Source organism: Chrysemys picta, chromosome 1, assembly GCF_011386835.1.
Source record: "Chrysemys picta bellii isolate R12L10 chromosome 1, ASM1138683v2, whole genome shotgun sequence".
In the NCBI taxonomy this organism is placed as follows: Eukaryota; Metazoa; Chordata; order Testudines; family Emydidae; genus Chrysemys; species Chrysemys picta.
In genome coordinates, this window is record NC_088791.1 from 259070851 (window position 1) to 259096394 (window position 25544).

A 25544-nucleotide genomic window follows, 5' to 3' on the forward strand; every position below is an offset into this window, starting at 1 on the left:
GAGGAAAATTAAACAGTAATGTCTCAGGGCATAAGAATATCTGGCAAGAATGGGGAGAAACTTCCCTTCTGAGCAGGTTATTTCATAATTATTAGCCACACAATTTCTTGTGCCCTCCTCTGGAACATCCGACACTAGTCAGTTTCAGAGACAGGATGTAGCACTGGATGAACAAGTGGTCAGAGCCAGTATGGCAATTTCTAAAGTGGAACGATGGCTGTTCTCTCAAAATGTGGAGCAGAGAAAAGGAGAGAGGAGTCTCTTGGAGAGAAGAGCCACTCTGTTTAAAAAAAACAAGATTTGGGCCTCTTTGTAAACTGACTTTCTGCAAACCAGATCATCAACTGGGAATATGGGCTGTGCTTCCTCATTACGCTGCTGAAGTAGCTCCACTCCATGGCTCTTTCCAGCTGATCCCCTCCTACCAACAAATCTCCTGTCTCTATCTATCTGGTCACTGAGAAAACTTCACTGGCCTGAAATACTACCTCAAAAAACTGACATCTCAAACATATCACTAGATAAGAAAACTACATGTATGTCCAACACTCAGCTGGGGCTTCCAGACAGGTGGGCCTGTCAACAAAGGCAGGGTTCTGATGTCACTGCAGTATCAAGCAGATGCTGGGTCAACTGGAAGAAGGTTCTTAAACTATAAATACCTGCTGCAGCAGCAAATGGTACAGAGACAATTAGTGCGAGTGAGTCACTTGTACAGAATGTCCCACTTCAAATTTGCTTTAGTGTGAAAGCCCTTTTTGAAAAGTCAGATATTCTACTGGATCACATTTCATTTCAACTGAGGTCAAAAGACAGTTTTGGCTATGGACCACAGCAGAATCAAACAAACAGCACTGAAATTAACATACATTCATTGACAATAAAACTACACTGGCAGCAGGTCAGGTATTCAACTGCATAATAAATAGGATCCTTCACAATAACACAGCTCTAAATGGAGACAGCACTTTTCAGGGCCTCCCGCCCCTTGTCCTCACACTTCAATTTTGTTTGCGTGAGGAACACAACATTTCTCTACCAGATTTATCCTTTCTAATTTAGAAAAGATTGATTTCTCTGTCTCTTTGGAATGGTGCTTGAATCTGAACCAGCTTTCTTCACTTCCTTGTTCCTAATTCAGCATCAATCATGTCAGTACAGCTCCAAGAATAGAGTTTATTAAATAAGACTTACTTGTTCTGGGTAGTATCTTTCATATAAAGTGTCCCAAAATAATTTTAAGAAGAGTTATATAATACAATTCCAGCTATCATGGCAGGGAGAGGCAAATTAAAAGGAATAGACAAGGGCAAACAAATATATTCAAGGAGAAATATAAGAAGGCTGTTCCAAATGCAGGAAATGTGAAGGACAGTTCCCTACAGTAACCATACTGTCAGAAGCGACAGAGGAGCCCAGTGCTAGATGAGCAGAAGGAACTTCGATGGGGAGAGAGGAAAAACAAGATGTGAAACACGGAGAAGCAAATCCAGAGTGTTTTATAAATCAAAGGAGACAATGCTGAACTGGATTCTAAAATGGGAAGTCAGTGAAATTGTTTGAGAATGGGGCTGATATGATCATTCTTTGTATACCTAAGAAAAACCGTGCAGCATTACATAAATGCAGAAGTTGGCGGAACTTGGGGAGACTATCAAGAAGAGACATGCAGTAATACAGCATAAAGAAGATGAAGGCATGCACAAGGATTTCAGCAGAGTTAAACTGAAAGAAGCAGCACATACACCAATGCTGTCAAGATTTTGAAAGGAACAGATATGAGATGTGGTGATGGAGAATTACACCAAGAATAGTACAATAGAAGCAAATGAAAGTTCTGAGCAGGGACAGCCACACCCAAAGTAAAGTCCCCAAAGCCTGAAGCCAAGAAGTTTGGAGTGTGGGAGGGGGCTCGGGGCTGGGGCATGGGGTTGGGGCGTGGGAGGGGGTTCAGGGTGTGGGCTCTGGGCAGCGCTTACCTCAGGCAGCCCCAGCATTTCCAAGGGACGAGGAAGTCTGTGTGGCTCCCGGGAAGCGGCAGCATGTCCCTCTGGGTCCCAGCCAATGGTAGCTGTGGAGCCAGTGCTCGGGGCGGCACCTGTGGACGGGGGCAGCACACAGAGTCCCTCTGGCTGCCCCTCCACCTAGGAGACGGAGAGACATACTGCCGCTTCCCGGGAGCCACGCAGAGCCACCAGGCATGGAGCCTGCCTGCCCCACTGCGGCCAACCAGACTTTTAGTGGCCTGGTCAGCTGTGCTGACGGGAGCTGCCAAGGTCCCTATTCAACTGAGCATTCCGGTTGAAAACCAGACGCCTGGCAACCCTACCTGCAAGAAGCTAAGCATCATAGCGCAATCAGCTCCATAAGGGGGTGGGGAAAGGGGACACAGAATGGAACCCTTAGTGCCTACTGTGACAGATATGGAGCAGCTGTACAATAATTTTTGAATACCATATGCTGACTTGGTTACTGGGATGTTTTCTGTGTGTATACATTGGTTTCGTTTAATAATGTGCTGTAAGGAAACAATGGCCCAAGACAAGCCACCCAATGTAAAAACTGGAGGATTGTTATGAGACAGTGGAAGAGTTATTGGCTCTGAGGAGTCCGATTCGCTCTCTTGCTGAGCTTACTACACCGGTTTGGTCCAGATGGACAAAAGCCCAGGAACTGATAGTAATTAAGATTCTGGCTGGATAAAGACTGACTGACAGACAGACGCGCACACACACTCGCTCGCTCTCCTGCTCCCTTCCTCTCCCCCTGGGTAAGGCAGTAATTGGTAAGATGTTGGAGGGGAACAGAATGACATCCAGGACCCTCTGGGGTGTCTGAAAAAGCTAGATGTGACTAGGCTACCATCAGGGAATGGTAAGCCTATACTTAAGATAGTTCATGAGCTTGTCTATTTGCTGTTTTTTAATCATTTTTTCTAATTGTTTAATTTTAACAGTGGAACAAAGCAATGTTTTGATTTGTAAGATGGCTGTCTTGTCACTATATGCAGCACTGGCCACAGACTCTTGAAGGGAAGGACTGCAGGTGCCAAACCCAGTTGCACCTGCATCGTAAGCATGGCTGATAGGGTAGCTGAGGCCAAACTAAGTAAGAGTGGGAGAATTGCAGAATTCCACCCAAAGAGAGGTAAAAGCACCAGGCCTGATAACTGAGGAGATGGACTCAGATACAGAAGGCAACAGAGGTGCAATTAGCCCTGTAACCCTGACAGTACTGTTTATTTCTACCTGTTTTAGCTCAAGAAATGAAATATTAGGTTTCCTGGTAGTTATATCCTGGGAGCAGAGTTAGAATGACTGATGTACAATATACAATCTTTAGAATATACAAACTTGAAAATCCCCTAAATCTCTATGTATAACCTTAAGAGGGACTCAGGTTGAAATCTAGTCAGTTTAAAAAAAAATTAAAAAACAGTTTCACATGTTTGAGTCTCCCTGCTGAGTTTGTGATATTTCCAAAGCATTTTTCTTTCTTTTTTTTTTTTTTCCTTCTTCCAAAATGTACCTTTCTTCACCGTGGCATGTGAAAGGCCCATGCAAACAACAAGCAACAAGGGAAGTTATGTGACTATACAAAGGAAACAGTGAAGTTGACTGTACACAAAGTAAGAGGCCATAAAAATAAAGAAAATACGTATACATCTTCAGTAACACTAATCTAAGTTGATACATGGAACTATAAAAGGTTTAAAGAATTTTACATGGAAGTGTGATGTTTAAAGTGACAGTCTGACATTTTGCTATTAACTGCTGATTTTTTTCTAATGTTTCTACATATTGCAGAAAGTTTTTTTGAGGGGAAACTCTAGTGTGTATAGAGCAGGAAGAGGAGTGCCCACCACAAGGAGCTTTCAAAAGTGGCACAAAGGTGCTCACCAACTGCGCAGTGTAAATATCTGGGCTTGGTCCTGAGCCAGGGTCTGGAACCCTCCCCCCTTCACAGAGCCCTGCCCCTACTCAAGTAAGTCTGCCTTTCAGTAGCAGCAAGGCACAGCTAGCTACAGCAGCAGCAGCTGTACTGCTTCTAAAAGCAATTAGGCAAAGGAGGTTTGGGAAGGGAGGAGACTGAGAAAGGAACACCTGTGCCACTCACTAAGAATATGGAGCAACTTTGGATACTAGCAACGGAGGAGAAATCCCCTCCACTCCCAAAAATGGAAGTGATGGGGGGAGAGGGGGGAGGAGACAAAAGAAAGTCATCAGTGACGTTCCTTCCCCTCCATAATCTGCAGCACCCTGGGATCAGTGAGAGAAATTTAGTGAGAGGGGAAGGAAAAAGGAGGGTGGTAAGGAGAAGCAGTTCCCAGAAGCTTAGCGCAGAGTGAAGCCAGCTCTGAGTGCTAAGCTGCCTGTAGAGCTGGCCCATCTTTTCTCCCACTCCTTATGACCCATTTGCTTCGCTACTTGGATGGAGGAACAGAAGAGAAACAGGGCTTTTCCATCTAGTCCTCTCTTCCCAACTCTAGCTTGGGGTGGACAAATATCTTTGATCCAAGAGGCTTTAATTTGTCACAAGGCCCCTCTGCTGGAGAAGTCAGGGAATGGGTAACAGGGGATGGATCACTTGATGATTCTATTCTGTTCTATTCATTACCTCTGGGGCACCTGGCATTGGCCACTGTCGGAAGACAGGATACTAGGCTAGATGGACCTTTGGTTTGACCCAGTATGGCCGTTCTTATGTTCTTAAGTCAGAAGAATTCCAAAGGAAGACTGGGGCTCATTTTCAATCAGATACCAGAACACTAGGGAAATGGCAGTGCAAGCTGCAGTTCACCTCCAAAAGTTCTGGAACCTTTTCCTAACCCTGAGATAGACATCTGAGGTACAATACCAGCAGCCATGTCAGACTTTAGGTTAAAATATGCTCCTTTGTCCTACAGATTCTTACACAGCTAATATGAATTTCTACAGCAAGTTAACAAGTTGCAAAGGGAACTTTTTAAAAGTCACAGTTCAATGACTGGTGGTACCAAAAAGTATTAGGTGTGAAATTAGAAACTTGTGAATTGGAGGCACATGCACTGACTGACTTCCTTGGAAGATGAGCTGGTGAAATAGTAATTTTTTTTTAACCAGTTCTAATAGTAAACTCCAGCATCATCTCTTTCCCCAAACTAAGTACCCTTCTCCAAGAGAATCCCATAAACTCCTCTTAAAATCAGGGAGATTGTTGTGATGGTCACCCCATAAGACTTTATGGAAATATGCTTATGAATGTATATATGACATAACTGGAATATGTTTGATGCTACATATGCCATGTAACATATCCCTGTAAACATTATGATCTACTGAATCTATTCATCCTATTTGTATGCATGTATCATTTTTGTATTTGAAGTTATGAATATTTGCGGTGTACTTGCTTGATTTTTAAGTAGTCTTAGTAAAGCATTTGGTCAGCTCCTTGAGAAAGGAATGTGCAAATTAAGTGCCCAATCAAGAAACACTTAACGAACAATGGATCTTGGAAGACTCCAATCCACATAAGAAGTCTTCCTGGAGACAGTCAAGATAGCATGTGGGCAATGGCTGCTGCCTGTAAAAACTGAGTCATGGATGGACATGTGACTTGTCCATGTGACTCCAAAATTCCATCTTGGAGCTGGACTTTGCATAGGAGAGAGGAGGGGGTCTCCACCCACAAGAGAAGGCCCATGGGAGACCCCTCCATTTTGTCTTCAGCTGGCTCAAGAGATAGCCTCTCCACCCCCAAAGGATACCTGAAAGAAACTGGAACAATGGACAGTAACTACAGGGGGTGTGAGTGATTGCTGTACCCAGACTAGAAGGAGACTAGTCTGTAAAAGGAAGCTTACTGGAACACCTCGGAGGGTGAGGTTTTATCTGTATTCAGTTTTCTTACTGTATTAGGCATAGGCTTGCATGTTTTATTTTATTTTGCTTGGTAATTCACTTTGTTCTGTCTGCTACTACTTGGAACCACTTATATCCTACTTTCTGTATTTAATAAAATCACTTTTTACTTATTATTTAACCCAGAGTATGTATCAATACTTGGTGGGGCAAACAGCTGTGGATCTCTCTCTATCAGTATTATAGAGGGCGAACAATTTAGGAGTTTATACAGGGTAAAAGATTTATTTGGGTTTTGGACCCCATTGGGAGTTGGGCATCTGAGTGTTAAAGACAGGAACATTTCTTAAGCTGCTTTCAGTTAAGCTTGCAGTTTGTGGGACGTGGTTCAGACCTGGGACTGTGTTTCTGGCCAACAAGCGTGTCTGGCGCAACCAAGCAGGGCTCTGGAGTCCCAAGCTGGCAGGGAAAGCGGGGGCAGAAGTAGTCTTAGCGCATCAGTTGGCAGCCCCAAGGGGGTTTCTGTGATCCAAGCCATCACAATTGTGACTTAAAATGCTCCGTCTTTTCCAAGAGAGAAGAAGAGATTAACACAGCCTCTAGGAGGGTAGAAACCTCACAGTAATACACCATCCCCATTTACAAATCTCCATTTCACTATTTAACTCTTTCAGCACTACGACAAGAGTAAGAAGAAACTAAAAATGTACAATGTACATGTACAAAATGATCTACAGCTATTGAAAATGTGAGTCATGTATTACATTAACCACTCATATACCAAAATAAAATATTACTTCATAAGAGATATTAAAGACATACAAATTAGAGATGAAAAAGACCTAATAGATCATATTTTGGCCATCCAAGTATCTGTAGAATTGTTTCCTATCTAGAGTGCTTTGTCCAGTCTAGGTTTAAATGACACCCTTCCCTCGGAGAACATTTCACGATCTACTAAAGCTTGCTTTTAGGAAAATATATACAAAATTAGAAAGTAAACTTGTGACTACCAAGGCCACAATCAACAAAGCACCAAGGTCATTCATGCTCCTAGCATCTATTTGGAAGATGAATTATCTAAAGATGCTTAAAAACAAGTACAAATGCTTAGACTGATTCGTCTGGTGTTAGTACTCTTCCTTTAACACTGCTGCAGAAGTAGCTGGGGAAAAACCAATACAATCCTGCAGCATATACTTATACACTACAATGTATCTTTGCCATATTACATTCAATATTAAATTGTCATTCAGCCAGTACACTCCAGGTTTTAGACTTCTCATTTAATACAATTTTGAAGTGCATTTCTAACCTCCAGAGTGACCACAGGCCTCAGAGAGGTCCAATTCACTGAGCTGTGACAGTGAAAGTTTTTTTCCCATCTCGTTCATTACAAGCAATAATGCAAGTTTTGCAGGCCAAACTGTGTCTTCTGATAAATCTGTACAACCTGCTTTCAAATTATGCCCTCACAAACACCTGTGCAACCCCATTAGCTTTCCATATGATTACACAGATGTTATTTAGGACACAATCTGAAAGTGAAAGGGTTGCACAAGTGTAGTTGGGGGGAATAATTTGTTCTTCAGAACCACTATTCTTGGCAGTGATGAATGATTAAAAAAAACTAACTTGATTTTCAGAGCCTAAAGCAACCTTATAAAGCTAAAAGTTAGAAAAAAGTATTTTTACTTGAAAACTGAGCAAATCTGATATGGAAATCAGTGAGACACAATGAGTATGGAACTCCATAATACCATTTCCACATGACCATTCTTTAAGCTAGATCCACACTTTTAAAAATTGTACAGTACCTAGCACCCTATCAATTTCCCTAGTTTCTTTTGAAAACAGGTTAATAAGGACTAAGAATAGAAACCAAACTACATAAAACTGACCTTGTTGTAGTTTCACCAAAACAAAGCTACAACACAAAGCTAGATAAGCCATTAATTAAATACTAGGATTTTTAAAAGCAACGATTAATGTTGATGGCTGCATTTATTTCTGGTCATCATATTTTTAATTAAAATCTATTTGCATTTAGAACTTTCAGAAACAGTTATTCTTTTCAAAGTGACTGTCCACAGCCCCCAACTAGAAAAGTTACAAACTTTTCTATTTTTTACAGCCATAATTCTCTGGTTGTATCCAGAATTAATGACAGTGCACCTTTGACAATCACAGATTTACCTCCTTTCAATACCCACAGGCTGGCATTGCCCCCAAGCCCAGCACAGATCTGCTTTGCTTTCCCTCCCAGGTAGCATCATGCTACTGGAGCCCAGCACAGCGCTGCTACTGTGATACTCATCAAAGCGTCAGTAGGTTAAGGGGCATACATAATACTCAAACCACTCAACGGTGTGGTTGTGGTGGTAGGTAACCCTGCGATGTGGTAATACGTGACAGCGCTCAGGGAAGTGCGGGATTCTCTGTGGCGAGCATCTGATTACATATCACTAAAAACCAAACCAAGGCACCAACTCTAACCCTTGCCTCGTCCCCTCAGCAGTCCGGCGCTGCTCCGCCCCGTGCTCACCCCACGGTGCCAACCGCCCCCAAGCTCACCCACACTTCCGAGCCCCTCGTCCCAGCACCACAACACCCCCCGCACGCTGGGCAGCACCTTCCCCCGGCAGAAGGCTGGCACTGCCCCGCCAGCAACAGCCCTGTCCCCTCTCCCCCGACAGCGTGCAGCGCCGTGCACCAGCGCGAGCTCGCCCCGCAGCCCCTCACCCTCGCCGAGCAGGTCGAAGAGCACCAGCAGCAGAGGCAGCACGGCGCCCACCTGGCCGGCGCACGCGCTGGCCGACACCATAGCGATACCGCCGCGCGCGCCCTAACCCCCCGCGCGACTGCGGACCCCGCCACGCGCCTCAGGCAGGGCTCTCAGCGCGGCTCCACTTCCAAGTTTGCTGGGGTGGGTCGTGGGCGCCTCCAATTGGCCGCGCCGCTGTCTGCCCCGCCCTCTTCTAGGGAAACGTGGAGAGCCCGCGGACTAGTGTCAGGCGCCGCTCCCCTGACGATACTGCGCTTGCGCGCCAGGGGTGGCCAGAGCGTGCGCAGGAGCCACAGTTGAGCCACTTTGCCCTCACCAGACAAGAGAACGTGCTCGTTCCTCGTTGATCAAAACGTGGGCGGAATGAATGGGGAAGTGGGGGGGCAGGAGCGAGAGGTTTATGCATTAGTGTGTCAATGCTTTGCAGCCCTACACAGGGATGACTCATTAAAGCTTCAATTTGGTCCACAACCTTAACTCAGTGGTACTCAGTCTTTCTTGGACCAGGACCAACAGAAAGGAAAAAAATCATCCTGAGGCACCCACCATATCCTACAGTCATTTGAGGGGACAGGATTGTGGGATTTCGGTCCTCAGGATGGAGAGCCATGGGTATGCCATGACCAGCTAAGGCAGTATTCCCAGCCCCAAACTCAGAAATCATGAGCCAGACACACACACACCCTCCAACTTTCTTTTATAAAAGATATATTGTATTTTTTGGTCTATCTTGTGATTATGAACCCCATTCCCAAAGTGTGTGTGTGTGTGTGGGGGGAGAATTAGTGTTGCCATTTGGAAACTCTCCCAATTTATTCAGGTGATTTGGCCCTGCTCCAGGAGCTCTCACTGTCTGATGGTGTAGAGCTTTCTACTTCTCACCAAATCCCCAAACTCTAATTAAGTAATTCTGTATCTGCCATCTGTCCATCCCCCACCCCATCAATTAATTATGCAGCCAAACTAATTAATTATTTACCTCCTGTGGCCTCATCAATTCTGCTCCCTCAGCCTCCCCCCAGATCAGTTATGCCCTCCCATCACCAAATCAATTAATTATGCACTTCCCCCCAGCCTCAGTTCTGCTCTTCTTGCAGCTCTAGGGATTTTGTAACACATCCCAGACCTAGAGAATCGGCTGCAAAAGGGTCCCCCTTTTCAAGCCTCAGGGATTCTTCTCCCCTTCATGAGCCTGGAGCTGCAGCAATAGAGAAGGGAGTGGAGCACACTGACTCATTTTGCACATCCCTGAGTTGTGGTGTTACGGATTTTTGCCATTTTGGGTTGTTGTTTTTGTTGTTGTCTTTCACCTTCTATATTTGGTTTGCCTTCTTGTATTATAGTTTGGCACCCTCTTGGAGGTGCTTGTCTTTAATTGAATACGGCTTGAACTATCCTGCCTGGTAACAAGGCAGAGGTGGGAAAGTTTGAAGGAAAAAGGGTGAGAAAGAGTCACAGGACCATGAGGTAATCTGTCTGGCAACAGGAGATATATACAAGGGACTTGCACGGTATGCTAGCTGATATCTGCTCAGGAGGCAGTCTTGGTTCAGTAGGATGATCGTCGAGAGGAAACCACTTACCTGTTCCATCGGTGAAGGCATATCTGTTCCATCCCATCAAATGGTCCTGATCCCTGGTGATGTGGTCCTCGAGGTCCCGATCCTGATTCCCTTGAATGAGAGCGAGAGAGAGGAAACGTGAGCTAACTCTATCCTGTCTAGAGCCCTTTACAGCAACGAACTGAGTAACGTTGAAACTTTTTGTTTAGTCCATTTTGGTTCTAGTTGAGTCTAGGCTTCAAGCCTGCTTTTATTGTGTAAACTACCGAGCTGTTTTGTTCTGTTTGCATTTACCACCCTGTCTATCCTTTTTCCTGCCCAGTTAATAAATCCGTCTTGGTTCATCCCTTTAAGAGTGGTTTTTTGTTGTTGTTTAATTTCCTGCTGCGACTAATAGGTGATAGTCCTGTATTCAGGGGCTCGGGCTTATTTTATAGGCAGGGATCCTTATTAAAATATCCTTCCCTAGTTTCTTCTTGTAACAATGGAGCTTTTTCTGTTCCCTCTGTGTCTCCCCTCCTGTGAGAATGGTGTCAATTGCTTCCTCTCCTCGCCCCTCCCCAAAATGCATCTGGGTTCCTGTCAGGGACCATAGGTCTAGAACTTGGGTCTACAGGATTCTTAGATGCTCATAAATACCAAACTGTTACCTGGTAACAGTTGCTAGGATAAAAGCTGAAACCCAATAGTGGACTTCAGTCCTGGAACCTGACTGGCAGGATGCAGGGAGTCCTGATTGGTCCACATCTCTTATATAAATCAGCACAGGAACAAGAAGTTGTTTGTGCAACTGGTATCCACACTGCTGTGGACTGTGTGCTTTTTACATTCACTCCCCTGGTTTGACTTCCTGACTCTGGTTATCAATCTGTGGTTCTTCTCTCAAGTTTGTCTCCTGACTCTGATCTCCTGGTAATTTGACCTTCCTGACAGTGGACTCTTGGTTTTCCCTCTCGCCTGTCTTGGACTCTGACCCCCTGGTTTGTGATCTGGCCTGATTCCCGACTCCAGCTTTGACCACTAGTCTTGCTTGTGACAGCTCCTGAGGGGAGTTGGGAGAGCTCTGCCTTCCTCCTGCAGCTGCTCTGATTGGCTGTTTTTCCCTAGAAGGCAGGTGAGTTGGGACAGTAGCTAATCAGATGGTGGTTCCCCCCCCCCCTCCCCAGCAGGACTGAAATTTGGGAGAGGTCTGGACTTCTGGAGAGAGTGGTTCCAGCCCCAGCTAAAATCCTGTTGCTTGCTAGCAAGTTGTGAGAGCTGGCAACACCATATTTCTGCTGAGGTGTTTTTGAATTTTCTGTCTTCATGGATATTTGCAATAGTTCACTTTTTAGTATTATCTGCATTTAGTAGTGAGAGCTGTTCAAAGTTGATTGGCAAATATATCTCAGATGAGAAAAAGACAATCCCTATTATAGTACCACAGGTGAGGGTCTCTTACCTCTTGCTGTTGGGATTCAGCTGCTGCTGAAGTCTCCCTTGTTCTCTGTTAGCCTTGTTACCTCAAGGGGAAGAAGGTAACGCTTCAAAGGAAATACTAGAGAGATGGTAGAGGGAAGATATAACAGGGAAAGCTCCTTTTCTCAGAAGCTGCAGACTCAGCTCCCTTCCGTGTCTGTCACCGGTGGATTTAGCTACCCATAAAATATAATAAAATAAAGAAAAGACAAGATAATATGGTGCAAATAAAGGTAAGTGTATTAGGGATAAAAGGTACAGAAAAACTAGGGAAAATGGGGGGAGAAATACAAGAATAACACAGTGAAACAGCAAAACCATAAATCAGTAAAATAGTGGATCAGTGACTGACTCTGAGAGCTTGGAGCTCAGGCCCATAAACCCTCCCGTGGGATTTTACAAAAACAATAAACAATACCCCAACACGGAAACCTTTCTCCTATTGCTCTGATGCAGCAGATGTCACGTACAGGCGTGATGCCCAGGACCTACAACTCTTGGACTGATTTAGAGTCCTTGAGGAGGAACACTGGGGAGTCCAGACGACTGATGGTTCTCGTCGCTGGCGAGGAGACCCTCTGGGATGATGGACACCAGGAGATGCAGGATATAAGAATGATGATAACAGGACTCCTCTTCCTCAAACACACTACGGGATAGATGTTGTTCTTCGAACTCAGCTCTGGAGCTCTGCGAAGACCCGACCGTGTACGAACTGTCGCTGGAATGGACAGCCCCGCGCAGGCGCTGAACAAGACCTTATAAAGCCTTTTTGGCGGGAAGAGTTCTGAGGTGATGGAATGCTTCTGAGGTGATGGAATGCTGAGGGTTGGATTTGGCGGGAAAAACCGGTTCTGACTGGTTTAAGCTAGAGTCTGTGTAGCAAAATAAGTCCCTTCTCAAAGATGGAGTTCAAAGTTAGAGTTCATGTACTCCATTTTGAATTTCAGTTTTAAAGTCAGTGATTCACTTCAGTATTTTAAAAACATCTTATTAATAGCTAAGTGAAACAGTACATTTCATCTAACAGCCTTCTGCCAAACTGAAAACGTCACCCCTTCTGGGGTATATTAAAGCCCACACAAAACACCACCATCACCAAGGTTTACACTAGTTCCAGTACTAGTACTGTACCACAGCAGGAAGACTAGATATTTCAAATACAATACATGTCAAGTTTTGAGCTACAGAGGAATGTGTATATTCTCTGTATGGACCAGGGAATCTTGTGCATTGCAATTTTCTTCAACAAGAGGAATATAAACATCAAGATCTAGTTAGATCTTCTTGTTAAGAAGAAACAGAAAAGCCACTTCTGTGATCAGTCACTAACTCTTTCTACCAGCATGCTCTATATCCGCATCATAGCTAGGGCTCGTAGGCACTATAGTAATACTGATAATCTAGACTTCTCCCTCCAGGGGGTTACTCACCCTTCCTCTTCTGCCTTATTCTAGACTTCATGCTTAGCGTTGCCAACTCTGACTGAAACTATACCGAGAGATTTTTTTCCCCCAGCATGATGTAATGTCAATTGTACTGTACTTACTAAAATCTCCTGGACTGCTTTCTATAATCACCAAGAGATTGCAGCCGATTCCAGTAGACTCCCAGCCAATCTGGGAGGTTGGCAACCCTAGTGTGAAATAACGAAGATTCAACCTGTAAAAGTTTAAAGTATGAAACATGGAATGGGGGGGGGGTCTGGAAACAGATATTTAATAGGAGGGTGAAACAAGACAGAAAAAAATCTCAGGAATCAATAGTATTAGCCCACTGGGGTTCACTCGTATTGCTCTTCCTGTTGTTCTTGCCGATGTCAGGAAGAATACCAGCTATGGCACAGGGACTGTCCCATGTAAGGCTGGTGTTTTCTGGAAATTGCTACTGTCGGAGAATAACAGAGGTTCTCACTTTTTGTTTGGGTACAGCAAGTCAGATACTTTATTTTCTCTCTATCAATTGCATAGAGGGAGAGAGCTAAACAGGTCTCTCAACAGGTAAACAATTACAGCAAGCATTTATACCTTTTGTTACAGACAATAATGAGCAACAGCTGCATTTTGTTTATACATAGGTCATTCTGATATCTTGTTTTGCTCACTAATGTAGACTCTTAGTCTACATTCCATATTATCTACACAAGGTCGCAACAACTTCTCACACAGTTCTTTCCCACTCGCCTCACACATTCCTCGCTTCTACAAATCTCACATTATTAGGGTTACAGTTAGCCTGACTCTTGCTAACAAACTGTCATGCATTGCAATCCCCTTCCTGTCAGTTCTTTCTCTGCTTCCACACTACTATTGCTATGTTTATGGATCCATCACTAATATCTAGTATGAAATCCCAAATCAAAACTCTCAAGTCTTCTGCAAAATACTTCTGAAAAATAAACGGAAATTGCCTCCCTCTCTGGCATGTCTGAGAGTGAGGGAAGGCCCAGCAGCTGAGCTTTATTGTTGACTCAGTAAGGTCAGTTGACTGTAGCTAAAAACAAGCCTTGAAAAGCCACTTGGGCCTTAGAAAAAGAGGATTTAGTTGCAGAGAGGTCTAAAGCAGGCCCAATGTGGGGTGAGAGGGGGGAAGGGGCATTTCCTCTCAAATTATTGTACAAAGGTATCCAATGTTAAGCAGTGTAGTCTTCATCCTTTCTATAGATTATAGATCACAGCAAAATACTGACATATTAGTCAAATTTTACTTTAAAAAAAAATTCTTAAAATCCAGGATTTTTCTGAGGGTTTAACCAGCCCTTGGACTCCTGGAAGGTTTTGTTTACTTACTAGTGACATCCAGAGGGCCTCAAAATATCCACTTGCGCCCCTCTTTCCCAGTAATGGGACTGTAGAACTAGCATCTTCTCTTCAAACCGAAGTCTTGCTTTTTGCACTTGTTTGTGAACAGTATGAGCCCTGAGAAACTAAGTCATAGTAGAATTTTCCTAGTATAAACTGAGTAGCAGTAATTTCCTGAAGTAGAAAAAAATATACTGTAGTTTCTCTCTCAATGCAAGCGAGGGAGAGACTGAAAGAATGAAATATTGGTAACTAAAGGTGTTAAAATTGAAAAGGGGAGGGGAATTAATCAAATTGAGAATCTGACAGGACTCTTTAATATATCTGTGCTGTATGTCTGGCTCAGACCTGCAACAGGAGTTAATTATTATTACAAGTCACACCTAAAATTATAGTAAATGAAAGACTACTGTCTATTTTTCAATTTGCTTACTTTATACTTTCAATGCAGACAGAGCCCAAGATGACTCAATGTTCTCCATTTAAAGTAAGAAAAAAATAATCTTTTATAAGATAACATCCTCCTCTTTTCCACAGAATGTACAAATAACTTTTATTCAGGCCTTTTCAATGCACAAAAATGCCCTCCCCCACTACTGGCAAGATAAATTCCCGAAGCCCTAAAAAATTCTCCCACAGTCTACACACACGCACACCCCCAAAACCCCACACAACACTGTTCACCAGCTGAGAATATCCTTCATAAACCTCATAAATAATTTATACATGCAACACACTGATTTACCTTGCTGCAGCTAAATTGTCTTGCTCAATACACATTTGTTTCCTCAGTTCTTAGTCGCAAGGCTCATAGCTTTTCTCACAACTATTCCACTGATAAAACGAACTTCCCTACCCTCAACCACACAATCAATTCCTCCACTTCTCTCTTCTGCATTATTGTTGTTAAAATAGTACAAGTGTTCAACACTTCTAGATATTCAAAGAGTGTAGAAAAACCTACAACAGCATCTAACCCAAAACAATTTAACATACTAGTAATGCTTTTATACTGCCACTCGAGGTCCCTGCAAACAGTCAAATCCACATGATCTAATGAGCTCAGATAGGTAGTGGTGATGACTTTTTTTTTTTCTAAAATTACTTCACACTAACTAAACTGAGGAATGTAACTGTAGTGCTGGGGTGAACTTTAATGTCACTTAATGGGTAGAGTACATTTTAAATGCACTTCTGTAAAGTAGTAAAAGAACAAGGATATCAGAGTTTGGGAAATGAGAAGAACGAAGAGCCTGGGGGTCAGAGCTGAGAACTAGAGATCTGATGTACCTGTGGTCACGGCTTATTTACAGAAGCTTTCTGGAAGGCAAAGGCCTCCACTTGGCCAAATCACAGCATTAGGTGTTGTATCTGACCCTGCCAGCTCCACCACAGGAATAGTCTCTCAATGAAAGTAATTTATTCCAACTGTTAATGTAAACCAGTTGTCAGTGTTTTGCATCCTCCTCTAAGCCTGATTCACAAAGGATGTGAGTCTGTTACATCTCCCACCTGTAAAGCCTAACTCTTTAACACAAACTGTGGAGGTTTATGCTTTTAGTCCTGGACGTCCCCATTTTGCTACCTGCTGTTGGCCAAGAGCAGGGTGTAACATTAAGAGCATTCCATCTTCAGAATTCTCTGTGCTCCCACATTTTTCTTTATCCCTGCCCCCAGGTGCTCTTCTTTTGTATACTACATTTCAGCTACCAGAGACAAGATTTCAAAAGTGACTAGAGAGAGAACCTGTGTATTGGAACTTAAGAACACTCATTTCCTAAAAATTAGACACCTTCAAGGTGTATCAAATAGGGCACCCCAAAATTGAAGCACTAAAAATCTCTACTCGCTTTTGAAAATCTTGGCCCATGTGTTGTGTGCTCATACCAATACTATCTAATGATAGGACATCATGTTAACAAATGTCTTTGTTAAACTTCTGAGCATGCCTATTGTGAACCAAAATATTGCAAGAAACCTAAATGGAGTGAGTGAGCTTGTTGCCTATGCAATTAGTAGAAATGTGTTGTCTCCCCTTGTGACAAACTGGACTTCTCAGTACTTTGCTAAACACTACTGATGTGAGAAATTATATCCAATGAAAGTGGAATAGTTACTTTCTCCAAATTCACTGACTTTACAAAGAAATCTTTGACATTAAGAATAGGGCAAAGGCAAAGGGCAGCCAGATAGCTAGTAATGAACTGGAGCTGCTATAACCAGTTCATGTGTACCCTAATTCTTTACAGTCATAAAATATTTCTGGTAAGTGTCATTCAAGGTGTCAATGAAAAGCTCATGACTCACTGGTTATCGTGTAATATAGGTGCAAGCAACTGATGCAAAATTATGAATATAAACTGAAATTATAATTCTTAAAATGTGTTTGCCACCTGTGCAGGAGTTGCTCCACCCTGGACCAAGGAATGTAGTTTTTTTTTTTTTTTTTACCTGGGAGTTAATGCCAAAGTAAACCTCACACCATTATGGTGGAAGAGGAGACTGACAATCACCTGTTTAATATTCATGCAGTTACACCAGAGGGGACAGAAACTAAGTAACTTGCATTTTAGCAGATAACCCCAGCAGGAAACTTCTTCACCAGAAGACTCCATGTCATCTTCTTCATGGCTTGAATGAACTTTATCCAGGCGTAACCCTCAGAAGAATTCATTTTCAATGGTCACTGGACTATAAACATAGATGTGTTATAGGTACTACCACACACCCAGCATGAAGTAGTAATAACCCCAATACATGGTTTCTGCCTTCAGCACCCCCAATATAAAAATTGTTCCAGCACCATTGACCATAAAAAAGGGGCAAAGAAACCATGAGTTATGTATATTTCACCTAAGACAAAGGTACCAGCCCTTTGACTTTGAGATATAGATTTTGACCCCAGGGTTTGGCCAGCCATCTTGATAGAAACATTGTGAGGATTTTACCTTGCATCTAATCTAGTTCAAGGTTTAGATACTAGAAAGTATTTTATTTTAATTTTTGTAACCATTTCTGTCCTTGATCCTTATACTTGTACTCTCTTTATTTAGTTCCAGAGAGATAGATTAACTTGTTTTATTTTTAATCTGAACCAGACCAGTGCTGTGTTTGAACTGAACTGTTTGGTAACTCCAGTTAAAGTAACAAACTTTTGGAAGTTGACTTTTTAAAGGAACAACAAACCTGAACATTCCTGAGCCCCCCTGCATCCAAACTCTCTCCTGAAGCCCACACCCCAACCCAACCCACGGTCCCAGCCCAGAGACCCCCCTTTCACCCCAAACCTCTCATCCCTGGTCCCACCCCAGAGCCCACACCTGCAGCCAGAACCCTCACTCACCTGAATTACCTGCCCAAGCCCCCTCCTGCACCTGAACCCTCCCCCGCACCCCAAACCTGTCAGCCCCACCCTCCAGCCCTCTCCTGCACCCCAATCCCCTTTGCCCCCCAGCCCTCTTCTGCACCCCAAATCCCTCATCTCTGGCTCCACCCCAGAGCCCTCACCCCCTCCTGCACCCCAACCTCCTGCCCCAACCAGGTGAAAATGAGCAAGGGTGGGGGAGAGCGAACAATGGAGGGAGGGGATGGAGTGAGCAGGGCAGAGGTATTCGATTTTCTGCAAATAGAAAGTTGGCAACCCTAGTGTTGCCACAGGCTGGTGATTTCGGGGAGCTAATCCACAATAGGCACAGACAAGACTACTTCATGCTAAGGGTAGGTAGTGGTGAGGTGCCTCACAACCCTGGGTACTCCTCGGAAGCATTACAAAAGTAATTTCAGCATCCCCTGTGTACTGTGTTATTGACAACTATTTGTCCTTTGGGTTGATGTTACGAACACTGGCTCCTATTGTGCACTGCCACATGTTTCTTGGCTAAAACTTGTAAAACAGAACTGTGACCTCCTGGACTCTCCTATGCCCCTTTTTTCTTGTGAGCTCCTACCTTGTTACAGTTAACTCCCCGACCGACATGAAACCTTTAGTGCCCTACTTTTTCTGCCAGAGCTTCTCAAATACCATTTGTCTCCTTAATTTAAGACATACAAATTCCTTCTCCCTTGTTAAGCAGCACCTGAGGTTTCCAGGCAGAGATGGTGAAAGACCCTAATGAATGAACACATTTCACTATGCTAGTCCAAAAGGGGGTATTTGAGTGGTTGAAATCAAATAAGACTCAAATTTTGTTGATCTCAGATGCAGAGGTTAGTGTTAACATTTGGGACTTTTCCTGTACTCAGTGCTGCATAATCACTGTGTTCATCAAGTGTGAGGACTCTAGCTTAGTGGGAATTTTTGAAATGGTCAGAAAATTGATTCACCATTTGTATCGTTTTTTATAAACAGCCAATATTAGTGATGGCGGCCTACTTTTCTCATCCAGTCTAGTTCTCCTGCATCTATGTTAAGGTGGAGCTGGAAGTATAAAGGGTTGGTGATTAAAGGGGGTAGGCCTGTAGGGAGAGTAAGGAATTGTTGGGGCCAGGCCTCAGAAGGATTGGAACCATAGGGCGTGGTCTACTCTGGACTCTGGGGGCATAGAATTGCTAGGTCAAGTTTTGGAGCAGAATTAGAAAGACCTGGAAGCTTTGCTTGGAAGCATTGCATTTCTGGTTTCTGGGGTTGCAGGAGAAGATAGATTATGGGCAGAAGCAAGATTGACAGTGGTGTAGCTCTTTAAGTTCAAGAAACCTTATAGGTACAGTGACACCGATGGCCAGGTGCCAGCTCTTGTCAACGCTATAGGTGTCAGCTGAGTATTGACAAATTCATAGCTGGAAACCAGACCAGCTCACCTATAAGTATTGTTCAAGATAAGTGTTAGACTTCTAAGAATGTGTTTAGACTACAAAACGCTTGTAAATTGCTGCATGCATAATCTTACTTGTAATGTCTGTATCACATGCTATAAAGGTAATATGAAAGTTTCGCAGCTGAACCCCCATCAATGGAAAGGGGATCATGCTTTCAAAAGCCTGGCATAGGTGCTAACTCTATGGGTGCTTCAGGGCTGGAGCACCCAGGGGAAAAATTAGTGAGTGCTCTGCACCCACCGGCAGCTCCCCGCCCCATCCCAGCTCGCCACTGCCTCCTCCCTGGAGCGTGCCGCCATGTCGTGCTTCTCCCCCCTCCCTCCCAGCGCTTGAGCTGCGAAACAGCTGTTTCACGCGGCAAGCACTGGGAGAGAGAGGGAGGAGGAGGAACGCGGCATGCTCGGGGAAGAGGCGGGGTCGGGGCAGAGATTTGGGGAGGGGTCCAATATGGGCAGGGAGGGGGCCTTAGCACCCACCGGCGACAAGGAAAGTTGGCGCCTGTGAAGCACTCAAAAAAAAAAAAAGCGCCACATCTGTTGCCAGGAATACATCACCATACAGAATCAGGTCTTCATTATTTTAGCCTAAAATCTTGGTTTTAATTGATATCACCGTAAGTCCCATCTATACTCCTCTTCACATCTTGTGGGAGAGAAGTGTAATTTCTCCTCAGATCCAGAAGAAAGTTCTTCTGAATGTTTAGATGTATTCACATCAATCCAGTGTAACGAGAGATTTTGCTTGTAGCTGTTTTGAAAAACCTTGCAGCACCTTGATAGAGACCAGCAGAGAAAAACTGAAAAAGGAGTTTAATTATCGTAAAAATGTCACCTCTCCCCATTGATATAATTAAGATGGTGACAGTATCAGGACACTCTGACTTGCATAAAACAGCAGTTAGTTTTAAGAATAAGACTTTAGATAAATAGTAATTAGTGACACTTTAAAGATAAAAATCCAAAATGAGGGATGCAATAATCCTCTATGAAAGACACAGGGTTAGGGTATGGAAAGTTCCAGCAACTATTGGGGAATTGACTCAGCATTTCTCCCAAGAAGGCACCAGGGGGAGGAGCTTAGCTATAAGTATGACATAATGAGGAGGAGCTAGAGAAAAATAGCAATTATGCTAATAAATGGTCAGTTTTCAGAATGGAGAGAGGAAAATAGTGGTGTCCCCCATGAGACCAGTTCTGGGACCAGTCCTATTCAACATATTCATAAATGATCTGGAAAAGGGGGTAAATAATGAGGTGTCAAAATTTGCAGATGATACAAAATTACTAAAGATAATTCAGACCCAGGCAGACTGCGAAGAGCTACAAAAGGATCTCTCAAAACTGGGTGACTGGGCAACAAAATGGCAGATGAAATAAAATGTTGATAAATGCAAAGTAATGCATATTGGAAAGCATAATCCCAACTATACATATAAAATGATGGGGTCTACATTAGCTGTTACCACTCAAGAAAGAGATCTTGGAGTCATTGTGGATAGTTCTCTGAAAACACCCACTGAGTGTGCAGCGGCAGTCAAAAAAGTGAACAGAATGCTGGGAATAATTAAGAAAGGGATAGATAATAGGACAGAAAATATCATGTTGCCTCTATATAAATCCATGGTACGCCTACATCTTGAATACTGTGTGCAGATGTGATCGCCTCATCTCAAAAGAGATATATTAGAACTGGAAAAGGTTCAGAACAGGGCAACAAAAATTATTAGGGCTATGGAACAGCTTCCGTATGAGGAGAGATTAATAAAACTGGGACTTTTCAGATTGGAAAAGAGATGGCTAAGGGAAGATATGATTGAGGTCTATAAAATCATGACTGGTGTAGAGTAGATAAGGAAGTGTTGTTTACTCCTCATAACACAAGAACTAGGGGTCACAAAATGAAATTAATAGGCAGCAGGTTTAAAACAAATAAAAGGAAGTATTTCTTCACAATGCACAGTCAACCTGTGGAACTCCTTGCCAGAGGATGTTGTGAAGGCCAAGACCATAACAGGGTTCAAAAAAGAACTAGATAAATTCATGGAGGATAGGTCCATCAATGGCTATTAGCCAGGATGGGCAGGAATGGTGTCCCTAGCCTCTGTTTGCCAGAGGCTGGGAATGAGCGACAGGGGATGGATCACTTGATGATTACCTGTTCTGTTCATTCCCTCTGGGGCACCTGGCACTGACCACTGTCGGAAGACAGGATACTGGGCTAGATGGACCTTTGGTCTGACCCATTAGGGCCGTTCTTATGTAATGAGCAGACCTTGAGAGATCTACCAGCATATAAGGTCAACAGCTAACAGGCTGAGTGCAGTGGGTTTGAGGCTTTGTGGAAGAACCAAAGCTACCTGAGAAGAACAGAAAATTCCAAAAAGCAGCTACCTGAAAAAGCATCAGTAGCAGCAGAACTTTAAAGGTCACCATGGCAACAGCTTTCATAGCAGCACAATCAGCAGTCCCTGCCAGCAGTAACAGTCAGCAGCAAATGACACTACACCCACAGCCTGAAGCAGCGGTAGCAGTTAGGAAAATGTGGCCTTGACAGTCACCATCCTTAACATCATTACTGACAGATCAGAAGGACCATTAAGATGAAACAGAGGGAATTGGATACAAGTGTAAATCTGATATTTCCATCTATTGTTAAGGAGTGCGGGGGATCTGTCTGTAAATAAAGCTGGATGCCTGTGTTCTGAGTGAAATCTCCCCTACCCATCCTGCGACCGCTTGGCTAGTCTGGCTCACAGGATGTTAAAAGTTTAAATGTTAGATTTTAAATATTAATATATTAAACGATTAACTATTAAATGTTAGTATTCATTAAATAATTATCTCTAAAACTATAATATTGTAATGATTTATAAAGGTAAGATATATTACATTGTATTAAGCATGTTATTGAATAGCAACATCTAGACTAGAGCCTTAGTGTATATAGACAGGTTTCAGAGTAGCAGCCGTGTTAGTCTGTATCCGCAAAAAGAACAGGAGTACTTGTGGCACCTTAGAGACTAACAAATTTATTAGAGCATAAGCTATTCTTCTGTATTCTTATGCATCCAAAGAAGTGGGCTGTAGTCCACGAAAGCTTATGCTCTAATAAATTTGTTAGTCTCTAAGGTGCCACAAGTACTCCTGTTCTTTTAGTGTATATAGAGACTCATACCTGCATATATATATCTATTACATTGTGACTGTTATATGATCTAAATATCCTGTGTAGTCCGTGTCTTTTATTTTGGTGCGCCGCTTCAATCCTAGATATAATTCTATTGTATTTTAATATATTTTATGTATTCTTTCTTGCTTCTATTAAAAATACTGCAATTACTTATTTTTAAAATTAATAATGCATATGTTTTCGAAGAATTTCTGCTTGTGTGTGTCAGTCCTAAAGCAGAAGGCTGTATCCCAATGTTCCTGCTAATTTTTTCCATCCATGCGTGGAATAAATTTTGTTATGTGCACCAAGGTATGTGCGGATGTGCACCAGTAGAAACAAAAAACCTAGATATAATATATATTTTTAAAAAGTTACCATAGGGATAATTACTCCAGCCAGGACAGGTTAGGCATTTTAGAACTCACTATTCAAAGAATTAAATTTAAGTGTAAGAGAAATAAAAATTATGAAATGCATAGATCAGTCAAACTAAAATAACACACTTTGAAAGAATAAAATTACAGCGAATATATGTGCATTGCAGGAAATACCAAGAAGTACCAACAACCGTAATACAAGTATGTGTTGGGAGGTGAGTGTGAAAGACTGTGTGACACAGAGATTGTGTGTGCTGGCTGCTGGGGAATTTTCTGAGAGATGCCATATGCTGTCTCTTTAAGGCACTCATTGAAAGCTCTCCTGCTCCTGAGCCCTGTTTCCCCTCCTCTCCCCCACTCTGCAGAGATAGGGTACATGGGCAGGGTGGAGGGGGAGAGAGAGTGTGTGTGTGTGTGTGAGAGAGAGAGAGATTGTGTGAGCTGGCTTCTGGGGAAGTCTTTGAGATACTGTGCACTGTCTCTTTAAGGCACTCACTCACTGCCCAGGAGGCTTGTTCAGACCTCAGAGGGCAGCGGCTCTCTTCTGCTCTAAGTCCTGAGCCCTGTCCCCTCTCCCCTGCTCTGTGGAGATGGGATACAGGAATGGGGGAGGGGGCGGGGCCGGCTTCAGGCACCAGCAAAGGAAGCAGGTGTTTGGGGCGGCCAATGGAAAGGGGCGGCATGGTCCAGGTCTTCGGCAGCGGGTCCCTCAGTCCCTCTCTTCCTCTTTGAGCTGCCGCCGAAGTGCCGCCAAAGAGGAAGAGAGGGAGCGAAGGACCTGCCGCCGAAGAATGAAGCGGCGTGATTGAGCTGCCGCTGATTGGATTTTTTTTTCCCCGCTTTGCCGCTTGGGGCGGCAAAAAAGCTGGAGCCGGCCCTGGGAGAGGGACACCCTGACATCAGCATCCCTTTCCCCCCACACTCTGCACAGTCAGCAGGAGGGTCCCGGGAGCAGCTGCAGGGGCAACGTGGCTGCAAAGCTGCGAGGGGACAGGAATCTGAACACATGCTGCTGGATGTGTGCGGCTCTGCTAATCAAGTGCGCAGCACTTGAATCACTCCTGGGTGACCACGCAGCTTAGAGGGAATACAACTGTATCCGTGTCCTTTCAGGGGTTAGCAAGACTAGCTTGCTCTGGGGAATCCTCTGCAGGTTGGAGACAAGCCCCCTGGTAACACCCTGGCAATTCCTTTAGGGCAGGCCACAACCTTGTTACCCTTTTGTTAAATTAGAAGTGCTACTGTAGGCTAATTTAATTGGTGTCTAAAATTTAGGGTAACACCAGGACCAAAGAGTGAAATTGAACTCAAAGCATTTGAAGATCTACAGTAGATACGCAGTTTGGCATAAATACAATACAGAGTATAAGGACTCTGAGTAAGACATGAACTCCACTTTTACTTATTCCCTTGATTATGTAATAGCTAAACAAAAGCTACTAAGTCAGTTGAGACTCCCTGCTTTGCTTCCTTGAGAATACAGCAGCTTCTATGAGTTAATTTAATATGAACTAAACTAAATTGGCCAGACAGCTCAGACAAAAATCTCTATGTGTGCCTTCCTTTGAGTCAAAATAAATTCAAAGGTATGCTGAACTCAAGTAATGTGGAAGACCAATCACCAAACTACTGAGAGAGGTGCTTAGTTATGCATCTAATAAACATCTTTAGGAGCAGTTAGGCCCAGATCCTTAAATAAAATCCTTGTTGATTTCAGTGGGAGTCAGGCACCTAAATATCCTTGAGAATATGGGCTCTTTAGTGTCTTTCCTCAAGTTTTGTGTTAGAAACAACTACTGATTAACTACTCCCTACTTTACCACCAGCAAAGAAAATCTTTACTATTCAGCCAACAAAGCATCAAGGATTGTGGAATCATAGCAGAGATACAAATATCCATTTGTTATTAAAGGAGCTAAAAGTCATCTACCATTGACTCCCCTCTCAACAGAATGATCTAATTTAAGCTGGTCTGTCCTGAATCTTATAATGCAAAAGACAAGCATGAGTATGTGCATAGTAAGACATTGGTCAAAGAGGGTAGAGGCATGGGCAACCTTCCCCCCCTACCCCTGCCTGTTGTCCTTTAATAGTGTTAGATGGAATCCTATGGGTGAGAGTGAATGAGTTGTGAAAGGACATAAAGGACTTGTAAATTTCAGCCACCATAGGGTTGGCAGTTAACAGGGCATATTGGGGCATTGCTGAACAAGGGCCAATTTAAGGTTGCACAGGCACACCTCCAAAATGGAGGCTTAGCCTCCCCTAGCGTCTTACAACCACCACCCATGCAGATCATTCTGGATTCCAAAGCAGCTGCAACCCCTCCCAGCTTGGAATCATCCACAAACTTTATACGTTGACTCTCCATGCCATTAATCATTTATAGTCATTTTCTGAATGGCAAGAAAAATGTCTTAAACTACAACTTTTTTTAATAGTGTCTCCTAATTCATAAAACCTTGATCTGCCCCCCCTTTTTTTCTCGAGTTTGAGGAAAATCAGCAGTCAGCTTTGGGCTAAGTACCAGAAACCAAAGACAACTCTGTGAGACCGCTGTATCGCTGAAAATTAGGGGTTTGGCGAGGAATCTCTGTTATCTTAACTATCAGAGGGGTAGCCATGTTAGTCTGAATCTGTAAAAAGCAACAGAGGGTCCTGTGGCACCTTTGAGACTAACAGAAGTATTGGGAGCATAAGCTTTCGTGGGTAAGAACCTCACTTCTTCAGAT

The 25544-nt window shown here is 43.4% G+C and overlaps 1 protein-coding gene across 7 annotated transcripts in view; it reads right to left on the reverse strand.

Moving 5' to 3' along the window:
* Nucleotides 1–25544, reverse strand: part of DNAJC3 (DnaJ heat shock protein family (Hsp40) member C3) — an 81841-nt gene that overhangs the window by 55260 nt on the left and 1037 nt on the right. For 2 of the 7 annotated variants that reach the window (XR_010597728.1, XM_065581053.1), the window contains exons 1-2: nt 13198–13351; nt 10212–10301 (exon numbers count right to left, since the gene is read on the reverse strand). Coding sequence is in view for 3 of the 7 variants with exons in the window: in XM_065581053.1 (XP_065437125.1) it covers nt 10212–10301; nt 13198–13336 (229 nt within the window). In the remaining 4 variants the exon portion in view is untranslated. Of the gene's footprint in view, nt 1–8585; nt 8888–10211; nt 10302–13197; nt 13352–25544 lie in introns of those variants that run through there. The other 5 variants (XM_065581054.1, XM_042843673.2, XM_065581057.1 and 2 more) reach the window with 5 other exon arrangements.